Source organism: Amaranthus tricolor, chromosome 6 (assembly GCF_026212465.1).
Source record: "Amaranthus tricolor cultivar Red isolate AtriRed21 chromosome 6, ASM2621246v1, whole genome shotgun sequence".
Taxonomy (NCBI): domain Eukaryota; kingdom Viridiplantae; phylum Streptophyta; class Magnoliopsida; order Caryophyllales; family Amaranthaceae; genus Amaranthus; species Amaranthus tricolor.
In genome coordinates, this window is record NC_080052.1 from 26,742,840 (window position 1) to 26,755,430 (window position 12,591).

General features: G+C 32.8%; 1 protein-coding gene across 1 annotated transcript; it reads left to right on the top strand.

The window, feature by feature from the left end:
• The first annotated feature begins 2,310 nt into the window (after nucleotides 1-2,310).
• Nucleotides 2,311-9,338, top strand: LOC130814753 (ribosome production factor 2 homolog). Its single transcript, XM_057680934.1, has 7 exons — nucleotides 2,311-2,479; nucleotides 2,685-2,764; nucleotides 2,861-3,064; nucleotides 7,932-8,177; nucleotides 8,271-8,513; nucleotides 8,706-8,771; nucleotides 9,034-9,338. Exons 2-7 carry the CDS (start codon nucleotides 2,696-2,698, stop codon nucleotides 9,139-9,141), a joined length of 936 nt encoding a protein of 311 aa, XP_057536917.1. The 5' UTR covers nucleotides 2,311-2,479; nucleotides 2,685-2,695; the 3' UTR covers nucleotides 9,142-9,338.
• Nucleotides 9,339-12,591: the final 3,253 nt, after the last annotated feature.

A 12,591-nucleotide genomic window follows, 5' to 3' on the forward strand; every position in this document is an offset into this window, starting at 1 on the left:
GCTAGTCTCTTGAGAGATCAATTAAAGATTAATGTCTATTTACCGTATTTTTTAATGTCTACTTATATTATCCTTAATGTTTACTTATCATATCCTTAATGTTTAGTTATCATATTTCTAATATCTACTTTTAATATCTTAAATGTATATTTATATCATTTTCAATAACTGCGTACTATATTTTGAAAGGAGTATAAATAAACTGGCCCAATTATGGGCTCACAAGAGCTCACAAGAATTTGTGCTTTTCTATGTATGGATATTAGAAAGTGGTTTTGTTGAGTTTCAGTTTTACTAGCATGTTGTTTGGTGGATTGTGGAAGTTCACATTATTTTAGCTTTTAAGTTTGGGCTTTTCACTTCATAAAAAGAGTTTGGGCTTTAGATTTGGGCTTTTTAGGTTTGGCTTGTATAGCTATGTAAGTATGTAAACGTAATTAATAAATATGAAAAATTACCGTGAATAATATAAAATTTTACTGATTTTTTCTATAATAATATCAACTTTTTATTAACCATTAATAATATTAACTTAAGGATGTGTTTTTCAAGAATAATACTCCCTCAAATTATTTTTAGTTGTCCCCTTTCCTTATTTGAACAGTTCACCTAATGTTCCATTTTCATTTCAAGACATATATTTCTAGGTGGTCCCTTCATTTTCATAATATTAAAAATAGCTAATATTGCGCATGAGTCTACTATTTTAGGTGGTCTTCTCATTTTCTTAATATTAAAAATGCCTACTATTGCACATGAGTCTACTATATTAGGTGGTCCCTCTCGTTTTCTAAATATTTGTGCCTAAACCAAAAGAGATAAATAAATTGAATTGGAGGGAGTATTAAGTTTTTGCTAATAGAAGGTTATGTGACAAAAAACTAAGGTATAATAATTGTTAAACAAAAGTTAGTATTAGTCTAAGAAAATGCTCCTAAATTGGTATTATTTATGATTAATTAAAAGATAATATTACTATAAAGAAATGAAAGAAAATTTTTATTATTTACAATAATGTTTTCTTATAGAAATTAGAGTTCCTTCACAATTAGGAACTTTAATCGCATAAACCAATGGATACAAGAAAGTCAAATAACATGCTATTTTTGAATCTACATATTGGGCTTGTATAGCTTGGGTGCAGTTTGTTTTAAATCTACACATTCGAGTTGATTTTATTGTGTATATTAATTTGGCAAATGGTATAGTAAAGTATTAATGATAAGAATAAGAACATTATAGTTTTAAAGAGAAAAATATTAAGGATTAATAGAAGGAGTATTTTAATGAGTTTTATAATAGAGAATAAAAAAATATTATATGGATGCAACAACCACTCCTTTAGATGAAAAAGAAAATTTATGCAAAGAAAAAAAAAATCAATAGTCGATAGGCCGTTGAGAAAGAAAATGAAGTTAAAGAAAGTGGTTGTGTCATATAGTATACCTATTAATGTATGGGGATGTCTAGGGATGATTGGAGTAACTTGGCTAACTATTCTATTCAAGAAGATTTGGGTACTTGTAGTGCGCATTGACAAGAACAAAAAATATGTCCGAGATTGCTTCAACTACCGAAAAATAAAACTCATGAGCCATACTATGAGTTTATGGGAAATAGTGATGAAGATACGTATGAAGAGATGTACCTCAATATTAAAGAGTCAATTCGGATTAATGCTAGAAAGGTCCACCATGAAAGCTTATGAGAAAATAAAAGAGTACTATAAGGCTAGAAAAAGAGATTTGCACATGATTTATATTGCCATACTTTAGTAGTGAACAAAGAAGAAAATTCTCAAGAAATACACTAATTTATAATGTAAGCTTTGTATCAATAAATAAATACGAATCTTATGACATGTGGAATGGCAAACATGAGTTTATGATCACAATTGACATTCATTAGGGCAAACTGTAAGACGGAGTCAGAGTCGAACTCGAAAAAAATTAAAAAAAGTCTAAATTTTGTTTAAAGCAAAATTAAAAGTGCGTGTAATCTGATAGTATTGCCATCGATGACTCAATGTTAATGTTGTACTTGTAGATGAACGTATGACCTAAACAAAAACTTGGAAAAAGCTAATGTAGTGTTTGGGAATAAATATTTGAATTTCAATTATGAAATCACAAATGAAGAATTTGAGAATGACAAAATTTGGGTGGTCATTCTCAAACTCTCAACTTTAATTACTTTAAAAACAATGGTAAAATTTGATTCAAATCCAAATTTAAAAATTATTGATTTATCAAACAATAAATTTAAATTTTCAAATAAAATCATACTTGTAAACCTACACGTAAAAGAAAATAGGGCACTCCCTTACTTGGAAAGCCGAAATAAAACCCTCCCCTTCCCTTCTAAGCAATCTCTAAAACCCTCATGCGCCTCTCTCTCCGCCATTGACAGATTCGAACAAGCAAAAACCTTTTCAACTGCCGCTGGAATTTCCTCGTGTGAACTTATTCGGTTATACCTGGTAAGCCTGTCTCAATAGCCTGTTCACTTTCGGAAAGTTTTCAGAGATCCGCCTTTTTTATTAATTCAATCCTTCTTTTACATTCAAGCATTTAATTAAAAACGTCTATTATCAGGTTAAGATTAAATCTAGATATTTTTGGTACAAGCAATTTAATTAATTACGAATTAGGGTTTTTATGTTTGTTTGTATGGATTTTGTGCAGTTGTAATAATAATGTTGAAGATTAGAACACCGAAAACACATAGAGGTAAACGGGAGCTTGAGAAACGAGCCCCTAAACTTGTAAGTCTTCTTCTTCTTCTTCTTCTTCTTTGCATTATTTACTTTTTGCTTTCGTTTACGTTTGGCGATTTTTGAAATTTGACTTTGTTGTGATAGGTGGAAGGAAATAAGAAGACTTTGATTCTTCACGGTACAAAGACGAGTAATGTACTTAACTCGGTTTTAACTGAAATTTATCATCTTAAGAAAGAAAATTCAGTGAAATATACTAGGAAGAATGATAATATTAGGCCGTTTGAAGCTGGGGGTGAAACAAATCTCGAATTCTTTTCTCAAAAAACCGATTGTTCCCTCTTTGTGGTGAGTACTAGTTATTGTTATAATTTCAAAATTGTTATTTTAGCTTGATTGTTGTAGAGAAATCAATTGAAGGGGTGGTAGTGAAATTTATGAGTCAAATATTTTTCGAATTTCCTCGTACTGGACGTGCAAGATTATGCTTCTAGTGTTGGATAACAAGTGTTTTTTTAATCATTTTTCTTTACCCCTGATAATTAATTTACAACATTATGTGATATAATGAGTGGTAGTAGAATTAAAGAATAAATATGTTTTTGTTGGTGTTGATGTCATCTTGAACATTCCTTGAAGACATATCATGTGAAAGGACAAACATTCCTTGGTATTTACGCCTTGGTATTTACGCAATAGTGCTCCAGGAGCTGCACTGCCTTCGACTATGGAAGATTATTTCATTAGACAGTAATCGGTGTGCCCTCTTCTATTTCTTATTTTTTTGAATTTTGTACGTCATGCATCTAAATGCCATTATGGCATGGCTTAACCTCGGCTTTACCTTCAAACTTAATAGGGGAAAAATGTTGCACCTCCAAGTCAAATGGGATTTAATAGATAGCATATTTTGGTGCTTTTGTTTTACCAAACGCGAGTCTACTATGCTTTAGTTAGGTTCCTGCGTTTGATAATGGGATGAAATTAAATAAATATTGTTTTTTCAAGGTGAGTAATTGGTAGATTTTTGTGTTGAAGGTAATAGCCACTTTACAGGGGTTGTAGGATTGGTTAGGAAGATTTTGATGGAAGTTTAAAGCTTTATTTAGGATAACTTTATCCATGAGAGTTGTTCATCTCAATTACTATTAACATATGCTTGTTTGATACTTGTAACGTTTGTACACTTAATGTGAGAGTTCTACAGACCAAACGTTTTAACACCTTCAGGTTGTTTGCAAAAACGATTACAAGTTCGTAGAATACGGTTATAATAGAATAATAACGTGAATTGCTGCCAACTGTGATATTTTGGAAAAAAATTGCATAAGGTACTTTTGGTGGATTGTTAACTAACTTGGTAAATTTTTTTGTTTAACGTTTAAAATCACGAGTGACTATAAGATAAGTAATATGTGATAAAAAGTTAGTGGATATTAATGAACTTATAATAGAGAGATGTTGGAAAAACGTTTTCTACAATTTAGGGAGGTGTTTGAAGAAATTTTGTTATAATCTCTTGACAAATAATGTTGTAACGGTGAGATATCAAGCGCTACACATTAGAAACGGTCAATGCGGAATTTAGACCGTGAAAAATCATACATTGTTGTATATCGGGATTTAATGTCGCGTCAACTTTCTTACAAGTTATTTAATGTAATAGGTGAATTTTTATTCCATGATTGAGGTAATATTGTTTGAAGACTACCTAACTTTAGGAAGTTTTTTCATGATTTGTGCCGTTCTAGGATAGATGGTAGAGGTATACACGATGGTATCAACTAGTATGTAATGTATTCAATATTAGAGGATATAAAAATGTTTTTGCAAGTGTTGGTGAAATAGATGAAGCGTTCTTGCTATGATGATAGCATTGTGAATGTTTATATTAGAAATTAAAAATAATCTTCCTTTTTTTTTTTTGTATTTTTACTTTTGAAGTAACTTTTTACTTCACTAGTATGGCTTTAAATTTTGTGATGTTGTTCAAAAAGATGGATAAGGCTCAACGAGCAATTCTTATTGAAGACATTGAACATGATAGATTGGAATAGTCTGTAACTAGATCATTAAGCCTAAAAACTTGTCCTTAAGTAATTTTAATGTATATTTATTATGAATGCGTAAATGCCTCTTGCATAGTGAGAGTGTTTGTGTGTTTGGTGACATAAATTCTACGAGGTGAATCTAGTTTTACTTTGGTAGTGGGTTGCTTTTGCCAAACACATTCCTTTCCTATATTTTCCCTTTATGAATTAGAAACATACTCATTTACATTAGGGTAGGCTTTCATTGCTGATGCCGGCTGATGCTTATTTTGTATTTGTTGCCTTCTAAGCTACCAAAGGTCAATTGGAAACATCATTTTGTTAGTGTTATCACTAATAAGTGTAATGTTGTGTAAATCTGATCCTCCTAAACCCCACTTTTAGTGGAAGCTATTTAGTGACATTGGGGTAATGGAATGTTGTACGATGAAGGTGGAGGCAACGTGCTTATTTTGTCAAATATGTTGTAACAGCGGTTGTTTGTCGCATACTGTAACACCCCGACCCCTCGGACCGCCGATGACTACTCATGGAGACTGTAGACTGGCCTCACAAACCAACGCAAGTCTTTCCAGCGCACTTTGGCCTCACTCGTGCACACCTGAGAAAACTTCCCAGGAGGTCACCCATCCTAAGATTGCTCCACAACAAGCACGCTTAACTGTGGAGTTCTTAGCAAATGAGCTTCCATGTAAAGAAGATGCACCTTGTTGATATGAGTAGTCTATCAATCCCTTTTCAAGCTAAATCTGGGGTATTACACATGGACTATTGATATCTCTTTCTATTCAAACACTTATGTTGTCTTTGTTTAAATCATGGTAACTTGAGCAATTTTTTCTTCGAAAGCCTTTTTTTTGGGGGGGGGTGGGTGTTGGACTTTAACTTATGAACGCCTAGTACATGAACTAACTTTTTGAACCTTAAAACACCCGTTTCAAATAAATGGAAGCACAATACTTTGGAATAAATTGTGGAACATTGCTCAATTTAGGCTGCGTATTCTGCCACTGTGTTGCTTCATGTCCAATAGTGCTTTGCTCAAGCTTAGGTATTGTCTGGGTCTCAAATGAAAGCGGGTCTGGTCGACCTTTAGCCCCCCCAAACAGACCTAGACTTGGACCCTGACCCCACCTCTGGACCTAATCATCTATTTTCATTATTGTTAATTTGATATTTATTAATTTCACCCCTTTCTTTCTTATTTTATCATTCGTTTTTTGTGGGTTTAGATTTTTTATTGTTTTCGAAGATGGTGTAGATGATGATAGACAATGTTGTGATGTCCATAGAATTGTTGATACCATGTTGTTTCTTGAGGATTAATTTAATTAGCTTCGTAGTATGAATTTGTTTTAATGGATATAGATTTCTTGATGTTGAAATAATGGAGTTGTTGTTGAAGAGGTTAAAGATGATGTTGAAGCTGAACTTAGTTTGTTTTTCTATCTTTTTTGGCTTTTGGATTTTATTTTTTTTGTTATCTTTATCTGTTTTCTTTCTTTTTTTTTTTTGATTTTTATTTTTTTTTTGTTCTATGTTTTTAATTTTTTTGGATTCCGAGTTTAGAATTCATTTCATTAGTATCTTGGTATGAAATTGTTTATAGAGATGAAGATAGAAGCTTGTTGTTCATAGAGTTTGAATTCAAAAAAGCCACTTACAAGATTCACAAAACGTTAAGTAAGGAGACGCATTTTGGACTCTAGACCCATTAGTCCTGATGAGTTTGGATATGGGTCCAAAAATTTCAGACCCTTAGGTGTTCGGGATCTTGTTGTGTTTGGATCCATAAAAAATAAATCGGTTTGGCTCTAGTTTCATCAGGCTCAAACGTGACTCATGACCATCCCTACTCATGTGTAGGGACTAGGGTGTGAGTGGGCCAGTAGGGTCTACCAATTTTATAGTGAAACTTCATTAGGAATAGATAGGGATGTGGACAGTGGTACTTGCCAAAGGGCTAGCTGAATTAGACAAATTGAGTCTCATGAAGAATTTATAATTGCTATTATAGTGTTCATGATCCTTACTTTGGGTTGTATGCTCAACTCGGTCTTTGGAGTTACGTACATCGTTACAACATTGTATATACCAAAGAAGTCGTGCACCTTTTTTTGCTTCAAAATTATAACTTGTCATTTAGAAGTCATCCACCTTGTCCCCAAAACAAATATTGAGTCATTGTTGTATAATCTTCTCGTAATGTCATATGTTACGCCCTATAATGTCTGAACTTTACTTCTCTCTCTCTCCTCACTTTGTGGACACTACATGAATAAACAAATAACAAGTAATTTATATAGATATTGAAAGCTTGTATTCCTTCTTTACTTTATTGTGCCTGATTGATCCCTTATACTGTGCCAAGCTAATACTTTTGATGGGAAATTTTGTAAATTTTCTTGAAGTTTGATTACATTATCTCTCATTGACCAAGGGACAAGAGCAAAATAGTCTTATTGTTGAGAAAATCTTACAATCTAGCAATGCCAGATCCTAGCTTAGGCAGTGCAAGGGATGCCTAGCTGATGATAGTATGATACACAATATACATAACTGATAACTGTGAGTCAGAATCAGAAATATGCTTGTTATTATGATGTTAAAAGGAGAATGTTGATATGAATATCATGTTAAATTTTGCAATAGGGAGAAGATTAGAGTGCATGCAGCATGCCAGTGAGCGGAGGGCTATACATTTTATCAATTCTTGAACTTGTATAGTTCTTTGAGTACCATCTTCATATGATATTTTCACAGTACTTTGTATAGTAATATTGAAGGGAGAGGATGGGGAACAAGAGTAGGGGAAGATAGGATGGGGAAAGTTGGAGCACCTTTCTCATTCGACAATGCGAGTAATTTTTCCTTTCCCTTTCCCTCCCCTCCCTGTGTCTCAATTTTCTGTTATCCAAATGAACTGTAAAAGAAATAAGTTATGACTGATCTGAATATTTTGTAGCTAATAACAATTTAAAGATCATATAAATTATACCTACTCTGAATATTTTGAATAATGAGATGTTGGGTGGGAATTTACTATTAACTTCCTGGTCAAATGAATCACACGGAGCTGTTGAGGTTGCTATAGGCTTGTAGATATGCATTACATTGTACATCAACCTGCTAGGTCATTAATTTATTTTGGTTTTCTTTTGCAGTTCGGTTCTCACTCAAAAAAGCGGCCTGATAATCTAGTTATTGGGCGTTTCTATGATCACCATGTTTATGATTTGGTAGAGCTTGGTGTTGAGAATTTTAGGTCACTTCAGTCTTTCTCATATGATAAAAAGATTGCCCCAAAAATGGGTTCCAAACCTTTAATAGCTTTTGTCGGTGAAGGTTTTGAGAGTGTTGATGAGCTCAAGCATTTAAAGGAAGTTCTCTTGGATTTATTGAGAGGAGAGGTATGCTCTTTAAGAGACTATCCTTTATTATATAAATTTGTTTTTTACTTTCATACAAGATTGCTTAATATTTGTTGAACTTGTTTATTGCAGGTAATTGATAATTTAAATCTTGCTGGAGTCGACCGTATTTATGTATGCACTGCTGTTTCTGCAAATAGGGTATACCTCAGTCACTGTGCATTAAGGCTTAAGAAGTCGGGAACTATTGTTCCAAAAATTGAATTGGTTGAAGTTGGACCTTCCATGGATTTGGTAGTGAGGAGACACCGTCTTCCTAATGAAGGTTTGAGGAGAGAAGCTCTGAAGACTGCTCCAGACAGCACAAAAAAGAAGGTTCGTTCTCAAATCACAATACTTGCTGCATCTTAATTCTGCTTAGCAGCTTAGGATAACCTGCAACTCCTTATCTACTGTCTACTTTAGTAAAATGATGGCGAAAAAGTGTCGATAAAAGAAGATTCAATATACACCAAAGTTAAATTTTGTGCTTTGGCCATCTTTTAAAATTGTATTTTATTAATGCAGGTGAAAAATGTCAAGGGAGATCCTCTGCTGGGCAAGACAGGAAAGATTTATATTCCAGATCAGAAGGTTAGCTTGATTCTTTCCCTTTTAGTTCCCAGTTAGTTTACTTCTTCAGTGCTTTGTCGTTGTTTGCTTCTTTCATCTACTTTTACGTTTGATTTGTTGGGAAAAGTTTAGCAATTTACAGCATAACAACTCCTGTTATTAATCATGTCTCAACGTAAATGTCGATGAATTTGTCAATTTTTTTTTGCTATTTGTGTATTTGCAATTTCAAGCAAAATGTGAACAATATACCATGACTTAGCATCTACTATTTGGTCTTTAGCTTGGAGACATGGCACTACCAAACAAAGCCAAAGGAGTAAAGAGGGAACGCCGAGAAGCCAAGATGAACAGGGGCTTGAAAAAACAAAAAGCAGAAGAGTCTACCTAAAACATTATCCTAGTTTATCCTGCTTTTCACAATTTTGGCTTGTAACATTATTCCATTTTGCAAAAACTACTTCAGAACACTTGAAAATTCGCACGATTACAGATCATATGGTTTGATGATTATTACGAATGGATGTTTTTGAGCAGGCTGATATAATATATGGTTATGCGCAAACAAGCAGAAGCGAATTTTCATCATGTCCGACATGTTATATTGCTATATGCTCTATCTAACAATCCTTGTAATGGAAACACAACCAGGTATTGGCATGTCTAGCTACTAGCGTAGTTGTGTGTTTTGTTCTTTTGCATTGTTGCAATTCGAACCTAACTATAGACTACTGAATTTCGAGATCATCTTAATTATCATTCTACGCCATCCCCAGCCATGGCGGTTATGGTTCTATATTGTTCATGGGGCATGCCACCATTTTTACGTTCCTTCCATTTCAAATTGAGTGATTTTTGTTGCATAAAATGATTGTAAGAGTATATAACATTTTTTGGAATTACGATTTTTATATTGGTTTGCTTATTTTAAATTGTATTATTTTTATTTTGAATAATATTTGCACTGCCTTTTATGTTCTTAACCAAGGAATTTGTATTATTTTCTTATATTTTTAATTTTATCTACACAAAAGTTAATGTATATTGATGATATTATTGAGTAATATTTGTTGCATAAATGATTGTGAGTGTGTAACATTTTTTAGAGTTACGATTTCTATATTAGTATGCTCATTTTAATTTGTATTATTTTTATTTTGAAAAATATTTGCACCGCCTTCTATATTGTTAATCAAGGAATTTGTATTATTTTCCTATAATTTTAATTTTATCTATACAAATTTAATGTATATCGACGATATTATTGGATGAATAGTGATAGAATGGAGTGTAAAGCTGGCGTAAAAGGTCGGCTACTCGGCTGAGTTAGACTAACGAAAGTAAGTCCCGAAATCTAGTCGTTTAACTTTATTTGTGATTACTTTATTAGCAGGTCAACTACTTTACGAAACGTAAACCTATTTTATTACTCCTAAAGCTGTACAAGAATTAGTAATTAATTGATTAATCAATTCATTAAAAAATTAATTGATTAATTAAGGGGCAATTGAATTCGGCGGTGACCGATCAATTATCAGGTGTTTCTTGACCAGTAGGGATGCAAGGGGCGGGGCGGGTATTGGAATTACCATCCCCATCCCCATCTGTTAATGCAATCTCCATCCCCATCTCCATCCCCGTGGCGGGTATAATTTTTTTTCCCGTCCCCGCCTCGATGGATTTGTATCTAAAATCATCCCCGCCCCACCACCCATCTGGATATCCATCCCCGTGTAATACCCATTTTTCCCGCCCCACCACCCGTCAAATCCCCGCTTAATATCCATCTGTGCCATATATTTATATTCAATCCTTGTCTCAAACAAACGCATAACCAAAACAAATATACATGTCTAAAACAAAAGTATTTCAACATCAACTCGAAATCATCCAAAGTAAATATAAAATCATCCAAACTAAGATAACAATTAAATATAAAATAACCAATAAAATAAAAAAATACACTAATTAAAACAATATTAAAACATACTAAAACTAAATTAAATTAAATTATCATTAAACAAAAAAATAAAACACTAGTTAATAAATAAGTAAAACAAAAAGTAAACATGAAAAAAAACAAAAACAAAATTTAAAATTTGATACTGGATGAAGCATACTTCATGAAAAAAATTGATTAGCTATCTATCTTCCAGGATCCACCCATTTCTAATTCTTTACTGTTTGTTTAGATTATGCATCTTATGATTTTCATAATCCTTATCAAATCTCCAATTAGGCTCCAAAAGGCCAAATTTAGGGTTTTGAAAATAATTTTTTTTTAAAAAAAATATAAACCGGATACCGGGTACCCGGTTTTCCAAAATTTGTACATATTTTGAGGCGGGTATCTTGAGCCGTGGCGGGTATGGGGCGAGGCGGGGATGGGGCAGGTATCACCTAAAACCCATCCCCGCGGTGGGTATGAATTTTATACCCGTACCGCTCCATGTCCCATCAAACTGGGACCCATCCCCTCCCCGATGGGGCGGGTCTCCTATTAGACCCGCCCCGCCTGCATCCTTATTGACCAGTTTCTTTGATTAACATCATCTCATCTTGCCTCAGTGAGTATCATTCATTGGGAAGACATGGCAAGGCAGCAGTGTCGGTAAAATGTAACCATATCGCATCCACCTAAATATGTTAACAGAGTTGGTCGAGTCAATTTCAAATCGGTTTGTTTGGAATTGGATCAGTTTCATGTCGGGTTTAAGTTGGCCTAACGGGTTCATGACTTTTATGAATTTATCTTATCATTTATTTTTTCAAAAAATATATAATAACTTATTTTGTTTTCGTAGAAAGTATTGTTCTATAAAAAAGACTAATATATCAATTTTAACGCCACAAGAACGAAATAATAAATTCTTATTTTTGAAAATTGACAAAAATATAGGTAAATTCTGACAAAAATGATGGCGTGAAAGTGAAACTGCTAACATGGAATTGAAAAGGGTTATAATTGTCAAGTTCGGGTATAAACCAAATTTCCCCATTTTTTAGGTAGAATTATTTTTGGTTAGAGTTACAATTTTTCGGGTTATGATTCACTAATTTTTGATTGAGTTTCGAGTCATTTCGGGTTTAGTCAAATATGACATGTCTAATCCGGCTAAAATAAGATGAGTTTATTTATGACCATATGAATTTGATGGATAGTGACTGAATGTGTCTATGAAAAGTGTTATTCATCTTATGCCTACGCATTTTATCCCACTACAATTCAACAATCAACAATTAATAGTAAAAAAAAAAATCCGAGTTCAATATGTGAATTGAAATTAAGAGTAGTAGTCACCAAAATTTGACAAAGGATCGTGTTGGAATCATGAGATGCAATAGAAAAGAGTAGCCGTTGAGCAAAACCTAAGTACTCTCACTATCTTGTAAAAAATAAGAGTCAAAGAAAATAAAATAAAGCGAAAAGTTGAATAAAATCCAATCTTTTACTAAATCCTTACAAATAATTTAACCTTTGAATTATTATCAAAAAATCCAACATACTATATATTTGCTTCTAGCATAACTAGTAATCCGAACCACCATAATCTCACCTCCCTCTCTCATATCGGATATTTAGGAGTCAATATATTTATAAATGAAACTATTAGAAAACAATCAATAAAATAGATCATCTATTAAAAAAAATTAAATATATAAATAAAAATTAAAATAAACCATGACTAAAAGTAAAAAATATATACCAAAAATTTAGCTGAATAAACTAAAATAAAAAATATACAAAGAGAAGATTCTTTTTATTTGTTTTAATATATTAGAATTGGGTCAACAGCTATTAAGCTATTTGATGATGATACGCCGTACAAAATTGTAGGCA